Genomic DNA, 24961 nt, shown 5'->3' on the forward strand with positions numbered 1-24961 from the left:
AGTTATACTCTTATCTAACACATGAATAAATTAACTTTTTAATAGGTATAAGCTGAATATTGGGACATGGCCACTGCTTCACCACGGTCTGATACTAGTAATAACCACAGTGGAAGGTTACAGTTACAGGTAACTGGTAAGTTATGTTCATAATAACTTAAAATAGTGATTCCCTGATAAAACTTTTTTGAGACCTAATTGAGTAAACTTATCCGCAGTTACCTTTTCTTTTAGATTCATACTGTGATGTATTTGTTGCAACAGGCCTTAAAGATAGAAACTTCTCAAAAGTTTTTCATTTATTCAGTAAATATTTATTGTACCTGTGCTGGATGAAGAGAAGATACATCCTCTTTGGTGGTGGGAGAATTTGGGTATTAGAATAAGCATCTTTGAACTGGTCCTTAAATAGTTATTAGGATGTAGAAGGATGCTGAAGGCCTTTTTGCATCTATTCACGCATCCAATCATTGGGAAATACTTAGGTGGCATTACATGCATGAAAACACAAGGCTCTAGTTCTCCAGGAACTTACTGTATAGTGTTGAGACAGTTTGTTTTATGTGGAGAATTGCCACGCAGAGTGACTATTAACTTGATGCAGTGAGAACTGAGAGGAAGGTGTCTTTAGTCTGCTTGGGATCTGGATGGCCTGCAGACACAGGAAAACAGGGGAAGAGAAGAACTCACAGGACGTAACAGTTTTAACTCCTGGAGGAGTCAGAATTCATCTCAATGCAGAAAGTATTCGAGGGAGAAGGAACATTTGCAGAAGATTGGAGAGTCTTGGTTAGGAGACATCAGATCATTCATTATATATAAACAATATAAATACCTGTAAGATTAAAAAAAAAAAAATCACCTGGAGGTAGAGTATATACTGGAGGGGTGGGGGAAGAAAGGGAGAAAGTTTGTAATAGCGAGAGACTGGCAATGGAATCCTAGTTAGACAATGAAATAAATATATGTGCCCAAAGGAGCCAAGTTCTAAGATAGTATTGTTAAGTCAAAGGTGTAGAGTAGTGTGCATTGTATACAACCATGTGGATGTAAAAAAAAAAATTAAAAAAAGGAGGGTTGCGTATGCAGCTCTGTGCTTAAAAATACTAGAAATTATATTTGTCTCGGGAGGGGTGAGATTGAAGCCAGAGTGGGAAGACTGTAATTCTTCTGGTACTTACTGCTGTGAGGTCTCTAGGAATTTTCAGGGAACAGAGCTAGGAAATGTTTATTGTCTTAGAAGGAAAAAACAGATTCTGAGTTCATGCTGATAGTTCAAAGTCAGAATAGCTGTAGTTTCAAAATACCATGTTCCATTAAAAGGAGAAAAGAGATATTTTTATCTTATTTGACTTTGTATTTGTTGTTTTTCTCTTAGCCCAGAAATCTTAATTCCAAATGACAATAACATAATTGTATCTGTGTTACCCTGAAACACACACACACATTGGCAATGTTAAAATTACTGAAAACAGCAGGCCCACTCACTGCAGCTTAAGAGTTCTTTGTGAGTCCCCCCCGCCTTTCCAGGATGTATAGTCAGAATCGCACATTTGAAAGTAACTTCTAATGTAATTTTCCATTTGGTTTTACCACCAACTGGATAATCGGTTAGGTTTATTGCTTTCATTTATTTTCATTTAGTTTTGTCTGCTGCATGTAAAGAAAACATTTATATAGCTCTGGAGTTAAAACTGTTAAATCAAGGTACATTTGAAGAGGCCTGGTTACTCCATGCCATCCCTTCCACCTCTCCCCATTACCTAAAAACCTACATACACATTTTTATTAGTTTCGGTTTATTTTCCCATTGCTTTTTGAAAATATAAACAGATGTGTACAATATATATATTCATACATCTCCTCCCAGCCTGGCACTTAAGGTACTTTTCTGCACCTGACTATTCCATGTAACAGTAGTAATCTCCTGAGGTTTGCTCCATAGTAGGGTATATACCTTTTTGTTGCTGTACAATAAATACTCTGTTAAATAGATGTACCAGAGCTAATTCAACCAGTCTTCTGTTGATGGACATCATGGTTCTACTCTTTTGCCGTTACAAATAGTACTACAATAAATAGCTTTATGCAAATGCCATTTCTTGTTTTTGCTCATGTTTCATTAGGATAGAATCCAGGAATGAGATTGCTGAGTCAAGGAGTAAACACATGTAATATTGCCAGTTATTGCCATATTCCTCTCTATAAGATCTGTACCGTTTTCTGTTCCCAGCTGTCTAAGAGAGTGCCTGTTTCCCCATAGCCTCATCAAAGTATGTTATCAAGCTTTGGTTTGTCGACAGGTAAAAAGTGGTATTTAAGGTAGTGTCATTGTAACTATCTTCTCTCATTATGAGTGAGGTTGAGCCAGGTTTAAGGGTTATTGTATTTCATTTTCAGTCAACTGTTGGGATGTATATTTTGAAGTAATTCCCTGGATGATTCTGATATGTACTCCACTTAACTGCTTACATAATTCCTGATATTTCTTCTTTTGTTCGATATAAGAGGCTTAGAGCCACATTTTTGCTTTTCAGTGTTACTTGTGTAGGACCTACCTGTGGCCAACTTACCTGATGTGTAACTTTCTTCCTGGTTTTGACCTTTCTGTGACTTCTTAGTTGAAGTAACAAAAACCTGATCTGACTGAATTGAGCCAAAAAGAAACTTACTGAGCAGCTACCAGGTAGCTCATGGAATCACCAGAAGTCTAGAGAACCAGTTGGTAAATAGGTGTGGACCAGAGAAGTGCAAGTAGTGCCAGTGTATGGTATTTATCTTTTTGAGTGTCATTTACTGTTCTCCTTTGAAATACGGTGATGATCTTGGGAAACTGAACTGGGACATATGCTAGATGGTACAAGATTTAGGCTTTTCTCCCTTCTCTTCTTTACCTTTCTTTCATTTTGTTGAACTGATTTTTTTTAAATACAAAGCACCTTAAAATCCAGTCTTACTGATTTAACAGTACCTTTTGGAATACACATTTACTGTTTTTCCAGTTAAGACCAAGAATCAGAGTAAGTTCCTTCTGTTAGTAATAGGAAAGCAACCAAGATTTTTGGACTCCCAAGAGGTTGCTCCTTTTATTAGAGAACAGTGACCTCTGTGTTGATTTATCTTTCTTCCTTCCTTCCTTTTTTTGTATTGATATTTCTTTTACGTTTAGAATAATCAGTACCATGACTAAGGCCCTTCTGCTATTGCAGTCTGGCAGGTTATGGTCTATAAACTGAGTTACTCTATTAGCTGATTTATTTTTATTCCTATTTTTAACCCATAACTGATTTGGCAATAATAAGATCATGAACATTGATCATGCAGAGCAGGAAAAGTGTAACAAGAAAATAGAAGAGAAAGCTACCTACCATAATATGGTATTAATACTGGAATGAAGCATGCACGTAAACATAATAGCACCCAGACGAGTATCAACCTTAGTAGTTGAGATTTCAGGCTTTCTGCAGGAAATGCAAGGCATGTTAAAACAGACTTGAGATTGAAAAATTAATGGGCTCTTATATTCACATTCATGATTTGTTTAGGTATTATGTCTCCTAGTACCTTACTATCATTTTTTAAATTTAATTGTGCTCATATGTATCATCATATTTTTGTATGAGTGTAGTGAATTATGAATTTAACTACTCTTTTCAAATGCTTCAACATTTATGGAATAATCTGTCTTTTCCCACTGATGTGAAATGCCACCATTGTCATACACAAATATCTTATTCTCTTCTCTTCATTTCTGTCCTTACATCATAGTCAGACTGTTTTAATAACTTCCATTTTATAGTACTTTATTTTTTTCTGTTGTATAGTACTTAAAAAGTATGTTGGGAAAAATCTCATTACTTGGTAATTTAAAATATATCTTCACTATTCTTGAATTTTCTTTACCTTTCATTTGAATTTGAGAGTCTCCTTCCCTTTTCCTCTGTTGTGCCCCCCAAAAACCTCTCTCAAAACCATGTTAATGTTTTCATTTAGGTCATTTAAAAATAATTTGTTAAATTAGAGATAATTGAAATATTTCAGTGTAAAACTTCAAATCCAGGAATATATCATGTCGTTCCCTTTAAGTCTTTTATGTCCATCAGTGAAGTTTTATAGTTATCTTCATGTAGATCCTATACATTTATTATAATTATTACTAGGTTTTTTTTTTTGAGGGCAGGTGTTACTGTGAGTGGGATTCTTAAATTCTCTCTCTTTTCATACACATATACAGAACTCTCTGATAGATTTTTGGTATTTATATATGACATTTTGTGTATAACACATAGGCAACTTAATAAATGAGAAACTGAAGTTTATCCTATTTACTTCACTAACTAGGGTTCTTATTTGAATTAATAAGGTTTATCTTTACTTAAAATTGTAGCGTTTTAGTTACTTATATGTACATTTTTTTGCCATCATATTATACATTTTTGTGTGAAATTAAAAATTTTAACACTTTCCTTACCTTGCTGACGCCTAGTATTATTGAAGACTTCGCCAATAAAAGGTATACAGTGGATATATTTTGAATGTATCTGCAATTAACTCAGAAGAGTTAATACATGTAGTAATTAATAATAAATAGAATAATAGTTGCTAGTTCTTAAATACAGTATTTTCTTTTGAGTCTCTCTTTCTATTCTTGGGATATTAATTGAAGACTCTAGGGCACTTGGGTAGCTCAGTCAGTTAAGCATCCAGTTCTTGATTTTGGCTCAGGTCATGATCTCAGGGTTGTGAAATGGATTAAGCCCTGCGTCATGCTCCATGCTGGGTCTGGAGCCTGCTTAGGATATTTTCTCTCTCCCTGTGTGTCCCGCTCTCCCACCCTCTCTTTCTCTTCTGAAAAGAAGAAAAATTAATTGAAGACGCTACTGTATTTCAAATACTCTTCTTCTGCTGCAGCATTTATCACTTCATATTTCAGTGATTTCTTCATGTGACTGTGTTACTGTTCTTTCATAATAGACTAGAAGCCTACATTAGCTTATGTTCCTACTTCAACATGTGATACAGGCATGGCATGGAAGGGGAAGGGTATTCCCCTTTCTCAGACTCGCAGTATTCATAAGTAATAGACTGTAGAGGTGATCTTGGTAAGTTGTTACTGCTGCTTGGTAGTCAGTACTTTGCCCTGAAAATTTGTACTCCTCATTTGAATTAGTAGTTGCAAAAATAATATTTAAAAGTAATTGTTTAGCCTAAATTAAACAGGTCTTCCTCCAAATCAGGCAAATCTGATATAAAATTCACTTCATGAATGGTTGTCATTAATTTCTCAAATGACATTTTGAAATTAATGTTTTTATTTGAAAAAGCAAGTACTTCCCCCTTTTTGGAAACGAACTTTCCTGGTAAAGCATTTTTTTTAAATTGCTGAAGTTTATCTAATTTTCAGTAGGCAAGTATGAAACACTACCCGACAGAGAGGTTCATAGGTATGTTGAATCTGAAAATAAACTTCTTTCTTTTGAGGTTTGATGCAGTTCAGTATTAAATTCAGATTGTTGGCAAGGATGTGGAGAAATTGGCATCCTTATACCCTGCTGGTGGGAATGTCAAATGGTACCGCCATTTTGGAAAACAGTCTGGCATTATTCCACAGAGTTATTATACCCAGCAGTTCCACTCCCAAATGTATGCCAAAAGAAATGAAAATATATGTCCACATAAAAATTATGCACAAATGTTGAGCAGTATTACACACAATAGACAAAAAGTAGAAACAACCCAGATCTCTCTCAACTGATGAATCAGTAAATAAAAAGTATACCCATATAGTGGGAATATTATTTGTTAGTAAAAGGATTAAAGTACTGATACATGCTACAACATGGATGAACCTTGAAAGCATACTGAGTGACAGAAGCCAGTAACAGAAGACCATGTGTTGTGTGAATCCATTTCTGTGAAACGTCCCTATTTAGGCAAATCTAGAGAGAGAGAGAGAGAGAGAGAGAACCTGTTGGTTGCCTAGGGCTGATGGGGGGACTAGGAAGAAATGTGGTGACTGGGGTTTCTTTTTAGGATGATGAATATGTTTTTAAAGTTGCTTGTGGTGATGGTCGCATAACTGTGAGTATATTAAAACCATTGAATTGTACAAGTTAAATGGGTGAATTACATGGTATATGAATTACATTTCAGTAAAACTGTTAAAAATTCAAGTGGTTCTCAGGCATTATCAATAGCCTTTTGTATTGTTTCTTCATTCTCCAATGAAAAGAGTTTAAGTTGCTTAAGAAACACAGGTTTTTTTTTGTTTGTTTGTTTGGTTTTTTTTTTAAGATTTTTTATATTTGAGAGAGAGAGAGAACAAGAGAGGGAGAAGCAAACTCCCCCTGAGCAGGGATCCCGAGATGGGCTTCAATCCCAGGGCTCCAGGATCGTGACCTGAGCCAAAGGCAGACACTCAGTTGACTCAGCCACCCAGGCTCCCCCACAGTTCATTTTTATTGATTGATTCCTACAAAGTACTACTTTTGGTGCACCTATATTCACTAGTGGTTATCATGTTTCTGTTAGTTTCTAGTGCCAAACTAAAAAGAAAAAAGAACTGGTTTGGAACAGCAGTATATACAGAAGTAATTGTAGATGGAGAAATTAAGAAAACAGCAAAATCCAGTAGTTCTTCTAATCCAAAATGGGATGAACAGCTAACCGTGTAAGTACCTTGTATAGAGAATGTAGGATTTCCAAAAGGCGGGGGGCAGCGTATGCTCCCTTAGAATGCTTTTGGTTGGTCTTCTGTTGTAGTTGTAGGATAATCTGGAAGTAAGTAGTGTTATTTTCCAGTGTGAATAGACAATTTTAAGTATGAAAAGATTTTTGGTTAGTTTTGTTTTCTTTAGAGAGGAAGAATTGTAATTCTTGCTTTTTGTTTTATTAACTGAATTATTCCATACAGCCATATTTTCTGTTACTGTCTTGTAAAAAAAAAGACAAAATCACTGTTAATTTTTGTCCTTTCTAAAAGATAATGTTATAAATTTTACATAGTAAAATTATTAAAAATAACATCATCAGTTCTCTTAAATATTTAGGAGTTTGTTCAGATAGAACTAGTGTTACTGTGAAATCTCAACAAGACTCTTATCTATCCGCGGTGTTTTGGTTTTGTGATACAGGAATTCTTACCTAGTTATTGAAGTCCTAATGCATTTGAAGGGAAATAATTGGTTTTATTTATAATTCAGATAGTTTGCTGTTTCATACAATATTTTTTCTCAAAACTGAATTTATGGCTTTTTAAAAATTACTGAAATAAATGTATATTCCTGTATTTTTGTTATAATTTTACCCTTACAGAAATGTGACCCCACAGTCTACTTTGGAATTTCGAGTTTGGAGTCATTATACTTTAAAAGCCGATGCTTTATTAGGAAGAGCAACAATAGATCTGAAACAAGCTCTGTTAATACACAATAGAAAATGTAAGTTCTTATCTTTGTTTCTTTAAAAATTTATTTTAGGTACTTTTCAAAGTATTCTGAAGTCCAAAAGCAAAAATAGTTTTGTATTTATAAAAGAGAACTTGAGTTATTGTGTGTTACTGCTCTTAATAGAGTTTGTGGCTCTGTTTGAAATAGGAAATACATACCTCTGGCCTTTCTCTAACAGATTTTACAAAATGGTCTTAGTCATCCACGAGTACCCTGTTGCCAGTGATAAGAATGATTTATTATTTACTAATTATGTAGTTTAAAACTTGAAAAATGATCATAATCTGAGTACTCTTAACTTGGTTGATAATTTGTACAAAATAAATTCTAACTCTTAAATTTTCTTACTAATAACTAGTTCATCATAGAAAATACAGAGAATATACAAAATTACAGAGGAAAATAAATTGTTATTCCACTATCCAAGATTAAGCATTCCTAATAACTTAGTCTCCTGTCTCTTTCCTGTTCATCGATATAAACATACTTTTCTTTGTATCTACTCATTTATCCCCTGCTTTTTTTCATCTAATAATTTAATATGAATATGTTTCCAGATAATGACATTTTTCTAGCCTGGGTAAAATGGTTTAAGCTTCACTTATTTGTAAATCTATCATTGTATGCAAAAATTGGGAGGTCTACATACTTTTATAATTCTGGGGTGAGAGTTTATTGTTTTTAATGATTTTTTAAAAATATTGTGTGATCCAAAGATTAAAAGCCAGAGTTCCAGTTTATGATTCAACTAATCTCATATTTTTTGACATTTAGGCAGTTTCACTCAAACCAATGCCTCTGTTCATCTTATTTTCTTAGAAATTTTCTCATTCCTAAAGGTATGCTGAGTTACAGGTAAAAATGCTAATGTTTTAAATAATAAGGGGATTTAAAAAATTTTTTTGTTGTTTTTGATGTAGTTTTTGGACATAAAGAGTTATGAGTCAAAAAATGTAAAAGCCATACTAATTTTTATATACACAGATTTAAAAAAAAAATTCTTTTGAAACAGTGAAAGTTTAATTCTCTGCTGTGCCATGGTTTCTGTTCATGTAGTTCATCTTGGTTATAGAAATGTCTTAAAGGCATGTAATACCTTTCCTGGTCTTATGGTTGCTGTGTATCTTTTTTTTTTCTTGGCTTTATAGCATTATTGGTGTAAATACACAATACCTCAGTTAACTTCTGTTATTTCAGAATTAAATGTTTGGTTTAGCCAGTTTATATGCTGTTTCTGCCCTGGATTAAGCATTTACATGAGCCCCCCTGCTTTTTTTAAAAAGAGTATAGTTGACACACAATATTATGTTAGTTTTAGATGTATATATAGTAATGTTAGCAAGTCTGTAAATTATGCTATATTCACCACTGTTGTAGCTACCATCTGTCACTATGCAATGCTGTTACAGTACCACTGACTGTATTCCCTGTGCTGTACCTTTTTTTCTGTGCCTTACTCATTTCATAGCTCGGAGCCTGTGCCGCCCGCTATCCTTCACTCAGTTTTGCCCATTCCCCATCCCTTCCCCTCTGGCAACTATCAGTTTGTTCTCCATATTTATGGGTCTGTTTCTCCTTTTTTGTTTTTTTTTAGATTCCACTATAAGTGAAATCATACGGTGTTTGTCTTTCTTTGTCTTGTTTCATTTAGCATACTAACCTGTAGGTCTATCCATGTTACATATGGCAAGATGTCATTCTTTTTTATGACTGAGTAATATTCTTTTGTTTATTACCACATTTTCTTTATCCATTTGTCTGTTGATGGACACAGATGGTTTCTGTATCATGGCTGTTTCAAATAATACTTCAGTAAACATAAGGGTATATGTATCTTTTTAAATTAGTGTTTTTGTTTTCTTTGTGTATTTGCCCTATAGTAGAGTTATTGGATCATATGGTAATTCTGTTTTTAATTTTTTGGTGAGTCTCTGTACTGTTTTCCACAGCAGCTGCATCAGTTTACATTCCCACAACAGTGCATAAAGGTTCCTTTTTCTCCACATCCTTATAACACTTGTTACTTCTTGTTTTTAAAGCCATTTGACAAGGCCGAGGTGATATTTCATTGTGGTTTTGCTTTGTATTTCCCTGATGATTAGTGATATTGAGCACCTTTACATGTGTCTGTTAGCTTTCTGTACATTTTCTTTGGAAAAATGTCTACTTAGGTCCTCTGACCATTTTAATCAGATTACTTGTTTTTTTTTTTTTTTTTTGGTTGTATAAGTTTATGTATATTGGATATCAGTCCCTCATTGGATATATCATTTCCAAATATCTCCTCCCATTTGGTAGACTGTTTTGTTGATTGCTTGCTGTGCAAAAGCTTTTTATTTTGGTGGTAGTCCCAGTAGTTTTGTTTCCCTTGCCTAGAAAAGTGTCGCTAAGGCCAGTGTCAAAGCAGTAACTGCTTATGTTTTCTTCTGGGAGTTCTTTCTGGGAGTTCTCAGGCCTCACATTTAGGTCTTTAATTCATTTTGAATTTATTTTTGTGTGTGGTATTAGAAAGTGGTTCAGTTTCATTCTTACGGATGTAGTTGTCCAGTTTTTCCAGCACCATTTATTGAAAAGACTATCTTTTCCCTAGTATATCTTGCCTCATTGGTCATAGACTAATTAATTGACCATATAAGAATGGGTTTATTTCTGGGCTTTCTGTTCTGTTTCATTGATCAGTGTGTCTGTTTTTGTGCCAGAACTATACTGTTTTGATTATAGCTTTGTAATATATCTTGAAGTCTGTGATTATGGTACGTCTGCTTTGTTCTTCTTTTTCAAGATTGCTTTGGGTGTTTGAGGTCTTTTATGGTTCCATACAGATTTTAGGAATGTTTGTTTTAGTTCTGTGAAAATACTATTGGTAAGGACTGCATTAAATCTATAGATTGCATTGGGTAGTATGGATATCTTAACAGTATTCTTCCAATCCATGAGCATGGTATGTCTCTCCATTTGTGTCATCTTCAGTTCTTTCATCAGTGTTTTATAGTTTTCACAATATCAGTCTTTTTACCTCCTTGGTTAAGTTTATTCCTAGATACTTTATTATTTTGGTGCAATTGTAAATGGAATTATTTTCCTAATATCTCTTTCTGCTACTTCATTTTTAGTGTATAGAAATGCAACAGATTTCTGTATAATAGTTTTGTGTCCTGAAGCTTTACTGCATTCATTTACTAGTTGTGATAGTTTTTTGGTGGAGTCTTTAGGGTTTTCTGTGTATAGTATCCTATCATCTGCAAATGGTGACAATTTAGCTTCTTTCTTATCATTACTTTTTTACTTTCTTACCTTTTTTTTCCCCCTTGTCCGATTGCTGTAGCAAGGACTTTAAATATTATGTTGTGGCAAGAGTGGACATTCTTGTCTTGTTCCCGATCTTAGAGGAAAAGCTCTCGGTTTTTCACCTTGGGTATGATGTTAAGTGGGTTTTTCATATATGGCCTTTATTATAGTGAGGTATGTTCCCGCTAAACCCACTTGGTTTAGTTTTTATTAATGTATATTGAATTTTGTCATATGCATTTTCTACATATATTGAGGTAATCATATGGTTTTTATGTTTCATTTTGTTAATGTGGTATATCATTGACAGATCTGTGAATATTGAACCATCCCTACCTCCCTGGAGTAAATCCCACTTGATAGTGGTGAATGATCCTTTTAATGTTTTATTGAATGCCGTTTCCTAGTATTTTGTTGAGGATTTTTGCATCTGTCTTCATCACGGATGTTGACCTTTCTTTTTTCATAGTGTCTTTGGTTTTGGTATTAGGGTAATTCTAGCCTTACGGAATGAAATTGGAAGTTTTCCCCCCTCTTCTGTTGTTTTTTTTTTTTTTGAGTAGTTAGAGGAGAATAGGTATTACCTCTTCTTTAAATGTTTGATAGCATTCACCTATGAATCCGTATAGTTCTTGACTTTGTTTATTGGGAGTTTTTTGATTACCAGTTCAATTTTGTTACTAGAAATTGTTCTGTTCTGATTTTCTGTTTCTTCCTCATTGAGTTTTGGAAGATGGTGTTTCTAGGAATTTATCCATTTCTTCTAGGTTGTCTAATTTGTTGGCATATAATTTTTTTAGTAGTCTCTCTTAATCCTTTGTATTTTTCTGGAGTTGGTTGTTACTTCTCTTTCATTTGTGATTTTACTCTTTTTTTCCCTGATGAGTCTGGCAGTTTTATCTTTCCAAAGAACCAGCATTTAGTTTTTGCTTTTGTTTTTTTGAAGATTTTATTTATTTATTTATTTATTTGACAGAGAGAGAGAGAGAGAGAGAGATCACAAGCAGGCAGAGAGGCAGGCAGAGAGAGAGGGGGAAGCAGGCTCCCCACTGAGCAGAGAGCCCAATGTGGGGCTCCATCTCAGGAACTTGAGATCAGGACCTGAGCCAAAGGCAGAGGCTTAACCCACTGAGCCACCCAGGTGCCCCAAGAACCAGCATTTAGATTTTTTGATCTATTCTTTTTGTTGAAGTTGTTGTTTGATTGGTTTTGTTTTGTTTAGTCTCTATTTTCATGTATTTCTTCAGGTTATGCTTGGCTTTCTTCCTCTCAGTTTTTTGTGTAGCTATTAGTTTTTGGGTTTGTGGTTACTGTGAGGTTCACAATTAAATCCAAAGTACATAGCAGCCTGTATATTAAATTGATGGTCACTTATGTTGAAACACATCCTTTTTTTTTTTTTAAGATTTTATTTATTTATTTGACAGAGATCACAAGTAGGCAGAGAGGTAGGCAAAGAGAGAGAGGCTCCCCGCTGAGCAGAGAGCCTGATGTGGGCCTCAATCCCAGGACCCTGGGATCATGACCTGAGTGGAAGGCAGAGGCTTCAACCCACTGAGCCACCCAAGCGCCCCGTTGAAACACATTCTAAAAGAACTTTTTTTTAAATCCTCCCTTCCAGGTTTTATGTATATATTATCATATTTTACTCCTTTTGTTCATAATTTTCTTACTTGTAATTACTTTTTGATTTAAAGAAGTCTTTGTGACATTTCTTATTAGGCCAGTTTTAGTGGTGATAAATTCTTTTAACTTTTGTTTGTCTGGGAAACTCTTCTATTCTGATTAATAACCTTGCCAGGTACAATATTCTAATTTGTAGATTTTTTCCCTTTCAGCACTTTGAATTAAAAAAAGAGTAAAATATTATTAATTAATTAATTAATGGTCTGCAAAGTTTCTTCTGAAAAAAAAATCAACTGATAGCCTTGTGGCTTCTATACATGACTAGTTTGCTTCTCTCTTTCTGCTTTTAAATTTTTATCTTTGATCTTTGATATGTTTTATTTTTCTTTATCTTTGATATGTTTTATTATGTTGTGGTGTGTGGACCCTTTTGGGTCATCCTCTTTGGAACTCTGTGCTCCCTGAACCTCAGTGTCTTATTTCCATCCCCATGTTAGGGAAGTTCTCAGCCATTATTTCTCAAATGAAGTTTTCAGTCTCTTTCTTCCTCTTCTCCTGGGACTTCTCTAATGTAAATGTTTGTTTACCTTATCTAAGAGATCCCATAACTTATCCTCATTTGTAAAAAGTTCTTTTTTTTTTTCTTGTTGCTGTTTAGCATGGGTGGTATTACCCGTCCTTCCATATCACTGATTCATTCTTCTGCATTATGTAATTGTTTATTCTCTCTAGTGTATATTTTGTGTTTTGGGTTTTTTTTGTATTCTTCATCCCAGATTGGTCCTTCTTTATATTTCCTATGTCTTGTTGAAATTTTCAGTAAGTTCATCCACTTTTCCTCTCAAGTCCAGTGAACATCTTTATGATCATTATTTTGAACTCTTTATCAGGTGGATTGGTTGTTTCCATTTGATTTAGATTTTTTGTGAGGCTTTGTCTCTTTCTTTTTTAGAGCATATTCCTGTCTTCTCATTTTGCTCGACCTTCTGTGTTTAGAATGTTTTGCTAGACCTTCTCTGTTCATTAATTTCTATGAGTAAATCAATATATCTGTCTCTTCTTAACTTGAAGGAGTGGTCTTGTGTTTAGCTATGCATGGCACCTCTTTTTTAGTACACATAATTATGTCTTATAACTCACAACCCAGAGATGGTAATTGCTAACAGTTTGATGAATTTTGTTTGTGTGTACATGAGTATAACAATTGGGACTTTATTCAGTATCATGTTGTGCTTAGCTCTCTTAATATTATGTGCATTTCCCTTATCATTCAGTGGTATTCTTTACAAAATTATCTTTCTTACAAAGATTATGATATTTATCTGCCAAAGTAATATTGTAGGAGGGTCAGAATGTCAGTATTCTTTAAAAGGAAACTTTTGTAAATTGTATTATCTTGAAGTTATTTCTTAGAATTTAATTGAGCAGAATATGCTCAGAGGAAAAATAAAATTTTGTAAACATTCATACATGTCTGAAGTTAATGGTTTCAGAAATGCTAGTAGTAGCATCCTATACACCCCTGGCAGTCCATCTTTTTTTTTTTAATTATTGAAAGCTATATTAGTTTGCCATACCCAAACACCAAAGACTGCGTGTCCTAAGTAGCAAGTGTACCTTCTCACAATTACGGCCATTAGAAGGTTGAAATCAAGATGTCAGCAGTGTTGGTATCTTCAGAGGACTTCTCTCTTTTGGTTTATAGATGGCCATCTTCTTATATCTTCACATTTTCTTCCCTCCGTGCATGTGTCTATATCAGAATTTCTTCCTTGTAAAAGGACACCAGTCATTATTGGAAGAGGCACCTCATTTTAATTACCTTTTCAAAGATGCAATTTCCAAATTGAGTCACCTCCTGAGGTACTAGGGGTTAGGACTTAAACATATGAAGCGGGGGGGGGGGGTGGTTAGCAGAACATAACTCAGCCTATAACAGAAGGTAAGTAAATTTAAAGCTGAATCATAGTGCTTTAAAGGTAAAAGAACCCTTTGGGCATTAATCCGAGTGACTCATTTATTAAGTATCTTTTAATGTAAGTGGCTTGCTCAAGAACAGAAGTTTTGACTAGAACACTGGTTTTCTGAACCTTAGCTTTTAATTTTAATTAGAATAAAAGAAAGTTAGTGTAGTTCTAGGTAGCCCTGTAGAATTTAAAAATGCATTCATATTGATAAAATTCTTGGGTGCCTTTGTTTTAGCCTCTTGGTTTGGCACTTAGACATTGTCCCTCTTCAAATTTATGGCCTAATTTCTTCTGTACTTAAGGCCCTGACATTTTCTTCTGACAAATTCATGTTTTTCTATCCCTTCTCCTGATAAATTTGAGGTGAGAGTAGAGGCTTAATTGATTTGAATAGATATATCTCCCAGTTTTGAAGATACTTCTTTGGCCTTCATGGTTGTTTTAAGTTGTTAAAGCCTTAAAACCCACAACTAAACCAACCTAAAATCATCTTATATTTTCCCCAAAAATACCCAGTAGGAACTTACTAGGGAAGTTCTTTCATTTCTTCACATTTAAATCCAGGCAAGCCTGAACCTTCCTTTTTTTTTTTTTCTCGTCATAACCTGGTTGGATAATGACCAGAGTTTTTGCTTATGCAGTCCTCTGATACATTGTCTGAGAAGTTATGTAGGTTTAAGCCCTCATTTGCACTCCAACCTTCAGTTAATGTTTTTAGATCATGCGGATGCCATTCTAAATTATAGAAGTTATCTAATTGGCTATGCAGAGGTATGTGGTATGTCCTCAGCCGTGGATACTGATAATCTGAGATACATTTCTTTCTCTTAATCCCACTGTTTCTTAAACTGTGAAAGAAGACTCCCTCCATTATTAAAGGTAAAGCCTGATACTAGTTAAAATGATAAGGACAGATTTTAATCAGTAATACACTGTTGCAATAAGGAAGACGGTCCAGCTTGAACTGAACTAAATTTGTATTTGTATAGCAGTAATGGTAACTGGGCATTTCAAAGGGACAATGAGGAAGTGGCAGGATAAGGGTGGAAGCTAAGTAGAGTCAGAGAAGTAAAAAATGATGAAGGGTTTATTGGAATAAATGTGATAGGCTAGTTTTTTTTCTGCTGGTTGGAATTCTCTTCTCCCACATAGACAGTGAGTCCTAAGCCCTAGCCTTCCTGATGATTACAGTCCCAAGGAGTGGCTTTCACATCGTGGACAAAGACACTCCCAAGTTACAGAGGGTAACATTACATTTGCCCTTTGAACAACACAGGTTTGGATGGTACGGGTTCCCTTATATTTTTGGATTTTTTACATTACAGTACCATAAATACATTTTCTCTTCTTTATGGTTTTCTTAGTTATATTTTTCTTTTCTCTGGCTTAATTTATTATAAGAATACAGTATATAATACATATATAGCATTTGTTCACTGACTGTTTCTGTTATCAGTAAGGCATCTGGTTATCTGTAGGCTGTTAATAATTAAATTTGGGGGGAGTCAAAAGTTAAAGGGGGATTTTTAACTGCACCAGGAGTCAGTGCCCCTGAACCCCGCGTTGTTCAGTGAGTAAGCTGTAGATCACAAAGGGAGAGTGGAAGAATTCACCATTGTAAGCCCTTTTTAGTAAATGCTCTAAGGTCAGGGTGTCCGAGTCCTCTCACAGGTGTAGACTGGAACAAACATGAAATTTTTTTTTAACAGCCATGAATTTTCTCAGGTAGGCAATATAAGTGGGGCTACAATCATCCTTGCGTTGTTACAGCTCTGTTAGTGTGTGTTCAGGTTTTTTAATGTGGGGAGGAGTGATGGATGAGATCATTTGTGCTGAGCATTTGCAGTTTTTATAGGCCAAGGTTGAGGCCCACTCAAGAAGATGACTCCGAGGAGTCTGATTGGAGTTTGCTTAAGGAGAGAATCTTTGTCACCATTTGTGGGTGAAAAATGTAAGAGCAGCATAACTAATATCCATATCAGAGTGTGTATAGAACTTGGTCTTGTATTTCAATTTTGAGTCTGGTGGAGCCACTTTAAACACCTGAGGGAGAAGTCAGATAGCTGCCACTCAAATCCTGGGGACTACACTGTGTTAGGTTTTTGTTTGTTTGTTTATGGTCTTAGTAGAACCAAGAACTTTGTTGAGGAAAGCATTTTGAAATCCATTAAGTTCACTTTTTTTTTTTAAAGATTTTATTTATTTATTTGAGAGAGAGACAGTGAGAGAGAGCATGAGCGAGGAGAAGGTCAGAGGGAGAAGCAGACTCCCCATGGAGCCGGGAGCCTGATGTGGGACTCGATCCCGGGACTCCAGGATCATGACCTGAGCCGAAGGCAGTCGTCCAACCAACTGAGCCACCCAGGCGCCCCCATTAAGTTCACTTTTAATTGAATTATGTCCCAAGTGATTTACAGTAATCAGATAATTTGAAAATTATCCCTTTACATTGAATGGTAGGGAGACACAGCAGAGAAATGTGTCATTTATGACAGAGGACAGAGCATAAGTCAAATTTAATTTTATTTAAAAATTTGCTTTCGTCTTAGGTAGTACTAATTTGTTTAGTTTGCTAAGTTGCGAGTTCTTTTTCTGAAATGACTAGGTCAGAGGGAGTGAGCAGTTTGAAGCTTCCAGCTGTGCATAGCTGTCTCATTGCCTGGTATAGGACCAGGGCTCCTGGGTGGCTCAGTGGGGTAAAGCCTCTGCCTTTGGCTCGGGTCATGATCCCAGGGTCCTGGGATCAAGCCCCACGTCCGGCTCTCTGCTCGGCAGGGAGCCTGCTTCCTCCCCTCTCTCTCTGCCTGCCTCTCTGCCTACTTGAGATTCATTCTGTCAAATTAATAAATAAAATCTAAAAAAAAAAAAACAACAAGAACTAATGGTAAAGGACCTCCTATGCTTGGTCATAAAAGACATTCCAGTATTTGCCTTGGTCTCTTGGATTATGTACCTAGAAATTACCATTGTGAATATCCAACAAGCCCTAAAGAAACACCTAAATGGAGAGGAGCTGAGTCCTCTTCTCAGCTCTCAGCACTCAGCTTGTTAGCTATGTGTATGAGCCATCATTTAAGCAGATTGTCTATCCCCTCTCAAAATTCTAGCTTTCAGAAACTGAGCCGTAATAAATGCTCAGTTTTTTTTTATTTTTAGTGACTAAACTTAAGGGTAATTTTTTACTTAGTAATAGATAGTAGTAGTTTTTAAAAATGGCTTCAGAATATGACTGAGTTAAATCTAAATATGTGAAACACCTTAAAAAACAAATTTTTGGAGATACTTTATTTTCCTTGGGGAAAGAATGTGTAAGTTTGTTTGTTTGTTTGTTTGTTTGTTTTACAAATTGGTGATAGAAGAATAAATCATCTAATTGTATACCTAGCTTCTCAGAGGCTTAGATTGTTCTTTGCCCTACTAAAACTAAGAAAGAATGTCTAAGAGGAAAAATCAGATTATAGATTAAAAGTTGTAAAATTGTAAGTTTCTTGAGGACAGTCCTTTCTTAATAATTTTTTAGAACTTTGGGCGCCTGCGTGGCTCAGTGGGTTAAAGCCTCTGCCTTTGGCTCAGGTCATGATCCCAGAGTCTTGGGATCCAGCCCTGCCTGGGCCTCTTTGCTCGGCAGGGAGCCTGCTTCCTCCTCTCTCTCTGCCTGCTTGTCTGCCTACTTGTGATCTCCTTCTGTCAAATAAATAAATCTTAAAAAAAAAACCAAACGAACCATTTATTAAGCACCTACCTCTGTCAGGTACTGAGGATACATCACTAAATTAGATAGACACAATTTCTGCTCTTTCAGAGACTTCAGTTTAGTTGGGGAGGTCAGGTCCTCTCCACCTCCTCCCCCCAAATTCTGGTGATACATCTATTAAAAGAATTAAGTGGAGTAATGGTATGGAGGTTTACTTTAGGCTGGTCAGTGTTTATCCTGCCTTTTCATTATAGTATCTGGTACACATTGGGCATGCATTTATTGAATAGATGAGTATGTCTGAATTGGTTTGTTTATATGTTAGAATAATACTCTTATTCCCCCTGCCAACATACATACATGCATGTGTAGATGGGAATTATTTATGTGATACTCCTCCCAATTTTATGACTCAGAAATGTTATATCCCAGTATTCCAGAATTGTGAATATATCCAGTTGTTAGAATTGTGAAAGCCTTGGTTTTGTAAACAGCCTCCTGCGGAGCAGAGCAAATATGTCCCGGATAGAACAAATTTTTGTGGCATTAACGATTTTTACAAAGAGACAAAGTGTTCTTCAAGGCCCTCTTCTTCCCCCCCAAAATAAAATAAAATAAAATAAAATAAAATAAATAATAATAATAAATAAAGGCAAGGAAAATCTTATAGACTGGAAATGCTGATAGCAGTTTTCAGGATACTGAGCTTTTGGCTAATCAGATAGGGGAGCTGAGCTTGGACTCCTGTAGTCTAGACCCTTGGGGGTGCCCTCAAACCACTGACAGAATTAGAAACAGACCCTGACAGTACTAAAGCCCAAATACTACTCTTAGTCTAATATCAGAGAATGAACCCACCACCAAAGATTATAAATTTTAAGAAGAAGCCATTGTAAGCAGGGGTTGGCAAATACTTTCTTTAAATGGCTAAGATAGTAAATATTTAAGCCTTGCAGGTAATACAGTCTCTCTGTACATACTCAGCTCTTCCATTGTAGTGGGAAAGCAGGCGTAGAAGATATGTAAATGCATGAACGTGACTGTGTTCAAATAAAACTATTCACAAACATAGGTAGGTGGTCAGATTTGGCCTGCAGCCAGTTTGCTAAGCCCTGCAATAGAGGATGGAGTAGAGGAGGTATTTTACGAGTTAATGACTATATTTGAATACCAGTAAAAAATAAATTCTTCAGTCCATTATATCCAAAGCAAAATGATAAAGAGAAAGTCATGATTTCAGCAAGTGAAATGCATGATTCTAAAGACAAAAAACAGCTTTAGAGAAAGAGGTGATTTGGATGGATTTATAAATTAGAATTACAGAATTAGCAGTAAACGAAGATGATGGTGGTAAAAATACCCTCAAAAAGTGAGAGATTATCATCAGTATAAAATAGTGTGCTCAACAAATCTTTTAAAGTTGAGATTCAGATTAAGATAAGAGAGAATTTACCATCAAGAGACGTATGCTAAAGGGATTTTGGAAAGAGTATTCTTTAAGAATCTACTCAAGCTAAATATTTTAGGAACAAGAACTAAATCTCCACATTCCAGATACTTTAAATAAAAGTGATGACAAAAATGAAATACAATGGTGGTCAGTGTAGTTTTCTTCAGATATAGATTATTAGAGTCTAGGTAAAGATGAAATTCATGCTTTTGTAGTTTTTTTCCCCCACACTTTTGTATTTTGTCTAGTCTCTAATCACCTTTGTTAATATTTTTGTGATGTGCAGGAGACATGAGGTTTATGATGGTATAAAGTTTGAGGTAGGTAATCTAAAAGGTCTTCTTTTATTATATGGTTCTTAAATTTTTTGCAAAGAATTTCTGTCCAGTGATTATAGTGGTTCCAGATTTTTTTTTTTCTTTTCTGTATTTGGATAATTAGTATGCTTATGCTGGACATTTTGATCATTGTGGGGGGACTCAAATTTGTTCAGTATAGGAAAGAACAAAGTTAAGGGCATAATCTAAGAAGAACTATGTTCCATGGTTCAAGAAGCTGCAGACAGAGCCAGTAAATATCAGACTGAAAAAAAAAGAAAAAAAATACATATCAGACTGAAGTACTTGGCTTCATTTTGAATAGTAAAGGGATCAGTAAAAACTTACATTTCTGTGGAATAGAAGTCAAAGGAAAAGGACCTTGAGTTTTAAGTAAGAGCTAGGAATCCTAAAACAGGAAGGAAATATTTGGTCTTCTATGAAAAAAAAATAATAAACTATTGTCATAGCATTTTATAATTTATTGGGTGCTTAACATGTATCAGGTGTGGTACGAAGAACTTTGTGTGGTTTTGCACTTAGGCCTTTCGACAGTCCTTTTTAGTTTGATCCTTTATTATCTCCATTTTATAATGACTGGAACTGAGGCTTTTTTATAGTTTGACTACTCACTCAAAGCTTCAGGGCTAGAATCAGTAACCAGACTGCCTGACTTCCATGCAGAAATTTTGCCTTAACCACAAGTCTTATGGACTGAAGAGTAAGTTTAGATAATTGTTGTGTGCATTATCTGCATATATTTATATGTTCTCTGTGCTTTATACAGTGCAGAGGAGAAATTAAAGATGACATTGAGAGCATGGGTGAGGGACAAGGAGTTTTTCAACTTGGTGTGAAAGGGAAGTGAGCCTGATACCATATAGAAGGGTCTACAGATAAAAGTGGAATAATTCTTCCCACATGTAGCCATCAAGTACTGAACTAGACTAATTCTTGATGTGTAGTTTTGATTTCTAACATATCATTTTGTATGTGGCAAAAGCTTTTAACTTAAGATTTTTTTTTTCCCTAGTGGAAAGCGTGAAAGAACAGTTAAAACTTTCTTTGGAAAACAAGAATGGCATAGTGCAAACTGGTGAATTAACAGTTGTGCTTGATGGACTGGTGATTGAGCAAGAAAATCTAACAAACTGCAGCTCATCTTCAACCAGTAAGATAATTTTATGTGTTCTTAAAATTTGAAGAGGAAAAAACCCCAGCAAGACGTATATAAAAACCTGCTTGCTTGCTTTCTTGTTGTTCAGTAGAAATACAGCAAAATGGTGATGCCTTACATGAAAATGGAGACCCTTCAGCAAGACCAACCTCCAGGTAGAATATTTTATTTTAGTATTTGTGGCAAGGTAATATAACATTTTCCATATTATAAAGCTTTACATTTTAACCTTAGTTTAAAGTTTGCCATAGAATTTAAAAATTCTATCTAAACTTGTCATTTGTTTGAATTCTTGTAAAATTTTTTAAGAAATGACTGTAGTTTTTAAAGTAGTTTTTTTTTTAAAGTAGTTTTTAAAGAAATAAGAACTTCATTGAGATATAATACCTACACCAAAAGGTTTACCCTTCTAAAATATATACTTCAGTAGATTTTGGTACATCACCACTATCTAATTTCAGAAATTCTCATCACCCTCAAAAAGAGACTGTACTCATGTGCTGTGTCTCCTCGTTCCTCTCTCCTCCCATCTCCTCGCACCACTAATCTATTTTCTGTCCCAAGTGGCTTTGACTATTCTGGCCATTTCTTAAGAATAGATTCATACAATATTTTGCCTTCTCTTACTGGCTGTTCTTAATTAGCATAAGGTTCATCCATGTTATAGTATGTATCAGTCCTTCATTCTTTTTTATTGGTAATGGCTTCTTAAAATCTGTATTTAGGCATATTTTTATCAGTAAATAGATAGACTCAGATAATGTGGAAAATGGATATCTTTTTGCTGTCTCAGTTGGCAGCTTCCTGCAGATCACTATAAGATACATGCCCCACAGATTATAGTCTTTCCTCAGAACTCACCCTGCCATCTCAGAAACTCCCTTGTATTCACATTTGATGACAGTAAATAAAAAACTTTCTGGAGATGCCTGGGTGGCTCAGTTGGTTAAGTGTCTCCCTTCAGCTCAGGACATGAGCCCAAGGGTCCTGGGATCAAGTCCCTCATCAGGCTCCTTGCTCAACAGGGAGCCTGCTTTTCCCTTAGCCTGCTGTTCACTCTGCTTGTGCTCTCTCTTTCTGACAAGTAAATAAAATCTTTTAAAAAAATAAATAAATAGGGCACCTGGGTGGCTCAGTCAGTTAAGCATCTGCCTTTGACTCAGGTCATGATCCCAGGATCCTGGGATCTAACCGCACATTGGGCTCCCTCCTCAGTGGGGAGCCTGCTTCTCCCTCTCCCCTGGCTTGTGTTCTCTCTCTCTCTAAAATAAATAAAATCTTCAAAAAAAAGAAATACTTGAAAAAAAAATACTGTTGTATGACAAAGTGTTGCTTCTATTAATACACAGAATTACTAACATCATTATTCCTAAATTTCTTAAGAGTACTTGAATAGATGAATGTATCTTCTGAAAATATACTTGGCTTAAATAAATATATTTACTTAGCATATGAGAAAATTAAGAACTAAAAGGGTGGAAAAATTAGGTAGATTAAAATAATTTTTTTGTGTTTATGTATCTATAATCACATCTGTTTTTATAATTTTTGAAATACAATTTTAGATGGGTAAAGGAGCTTGAATCGTCACCGGTCTGAAACCTAATGTTGTATACTGCATATAGTAAGGCATTTTGAAGGAAAGATTAGATCTACAGCACCAGGAGAACTTCACATGCGTTCTTTTAGACTCCTGGATCACTGATTCTTGCTGAGTGGCGGGGAGGGCTGTGCAAATCATAGGAATCACTTGGGAGCTTCCTTCAGACTTCACCTGTCCGAACTTCCTGAAGACCTCCCTTTCCAGATATATAAGTGACAAAGGAAGGGAGAGTGGCATTTATTCATTTGTTAATTTTTCATCAGATACTTTTCACATGTTTGTACTGGCCCTGTTCCTTCTGGTCGGATAAAGTAGATAGTAAACAAGTGAAGAAATAAATTAACTAATTGGAGATAGTGATAAGAACTGTGAAGTCCTTGAAATAGGACAAGGTGACAGGAATGGAAGGGAGCCTATTTTAAAGAGAGATGTCGGGGGAATCATCTCTAAAGAAATGTCATTTGAATTACAATTAAAAAGCCAAAAATGTACTATCCATGCAGAGTTCTGACAGAAGAGCATTATTCTAGGTAGAGGGCATAGCAAGTGCAAAGACCTTGGGTTTATTTTTAGTTAATTTATGCTCTACAAATTCTTCCAGCTCTAGAATATAATATTTAACCTTTTTTTGATAATCCTGTAATCATTATAATATTACTGCCTATGTATAATAATTTTTCATAAACATTTGAAAACTTTACAGCATGTTTTCATAGTCATTAAAATTGATACATAGTATATCTGTTGCAAGGTGAGCAAGAGGGAACTTTGGAGAGAAATAGATTTGAGATAGATGGGCAGGGCTTACGGACATGATCTGATCTGATTTATTTATTTATTTAAAGATTTTATTTATTTGATAGAGCACAAGTGCAGGCAGAGAGAAAGGTAAAAGCAGGCTCCCCACAGAGCAGGGAGCCCAGTGCGGGGCGGCTTGATCCTAGGACCTCAGAACCATGACCTGAGCTGAAGGCAGACATTCAACCTACTGAGCCACCCAGGTGTTCCTGATTTATGTCTTTTAGAAAAACATTAAGGTTGCTTTGTGGAGGGGTGCATATAGGGTAGCCTGTGTATTTGGAGAAATGGTTAACTTACGTGATATCGCCCAACTCTCTGTCCACTGCCAATAAGATTTAAAATGTTTGATTTTGTAATTGGAGATTTATTTATTTATTTGCAGTTCATATAGTACTATAGATTCCTCTAACTCTGCAATATAATATTTAGCTTTTCTGATTCTCATGTGCTCATTATTTTAGTGCCAGTACATTGTAATTTTTAATCAATATTTGAAGACCTTTCAGTTTATTTTCCAGGATTCTATAAAATTACAGTAGGTTGGAATTGATTTTTTAAAGTTCCATAAGCTTTTTGAAAATACTTTTAGAGCATTTAAAAAAAAAGATTAATCTTAGACTTAAATATTTAAAATGTATGACTTGGTCATTACTGTGAGGGACTGAATTCATTTTGATTTAGTGTATTTGTGTATCTGAGTGTACAGTTACCTGCCAGTGTGGATACACTTGGAATTGAAAGTAATGTAAACTTTAATGTAACAAAAGCATGCTATATCATTTGTTCATTACTCTTGTTACCTTTCACTTTGTTTGAATATTAAGAATTTGGTAAATCTTAATGACAATTCTTATGGAAAGTTATTTAATTTTACTTGTTAAAGAAAGCATCTTTTTTTTTTTTTTAAAGGTTGGCTGTTGAAGGTGCTAATGGAACAGATAATCATGTACCCACAAGCAGTCTAGTTCAAAACTCATGCTGTTCATATGTAGTTAATGGAGACAGCACACCTTCATCTCCGTCTCAGGTTGCTGCCAGACCCAAAGCCACACCAGCTCCAAAACCACTCACATCTGAGCCTGCCAATGACACTGGTAAGCATGGTGATTTATGACTCATTGTTTTTGGGTTTTTTGTTTTTTTTTTTTTTTAAGATTTTATTTATTTTCAGAGAGAGACAGTGAGAGAGAGAACACAAGCAGGGGGAGTGGGAGAGAGAGAAGCAGGCTTCCCACTGATCAGGAAGCCTGATAACGGGGCTCAATCCCAGGACTCTGGGACCATGACCCGAGCCAAAGGCAGACATCCAGGGGCTGAGCCACCCAGACGCTCATATGATGTGTTTCTTAAATGAAAACTAAATTAAACTTTTTGAACCTGTGCCTACACTTCCTACTGTATATTCTTTCTTAATCTTTAAGTCTATGCTAGGAATTTAAAGATCACAATACCTGAAATATTTTCGAATAATTTCAATTTTTCCAGATTATTTAGGAGGGTATTCCAAATACATATTCAGTTTAGAAGTAGTAGTACATTTCACTAAGCATGCACTTATAATTAGATTCTTGGGCTTATACCACAGATATT

At 35.2% G+C, this 24961-nt stretch overlaps 1 protein-coding gene across 3 annotated transcripts in view; it reads left to right on the top strand.

Moving 5' to 3' along the window:
• Window positions 1–24961, top strand: part of WWP1 (WW domain containing E3 ubiquitin protein ligase 1) — a 120268-nt gene that overhangs the window by 32347 nt on the left and 62960 nt on the right. For 2 of the 3 annotated variants that reach the window (XM_032316199.1, XM_032316196.1), the window contains exons 3-8: window positions 46–136; window positions 6532–6670; window positions 7315–7439; window positions 20824–20961; window positions 21056–21122; window positions 24281–24465. In XM_032316199.1, the coding sequence (XP_032172090.1) occupies window positions 67–136; window positions 6532–6670; window positions 7315–7439; window positions 20824–20961; window positions 21056–21122; window positions 24281–24465 (724 nt within the window). In that variant the 5' untranslated portion in view covers window positions 46–66. The remainder of the gene's footprint in view (window positions 1–45; window positions 137–6531; window positions 6671–7314; window positions 7440–20823; window positions 20962–21055; window positions 21123–24280; window positions 24466–24961) is intronic. The other variant, XM_032316197.1, reaches the window with a different exon arrangement.

This window comes from Mustela erminea, chromosome 16 (assembly GCF_009829155.1).
Source record: "Mustela erminea isolate mMusErm1 chromosome 16, mMusErm1.Pri, whole genome shotgun sequence".
NCBI lineage: Eukaryota > Metazoa > Chordata > Mammalia > Carnivora > Mustelidae > Mustela > Mustela erminea.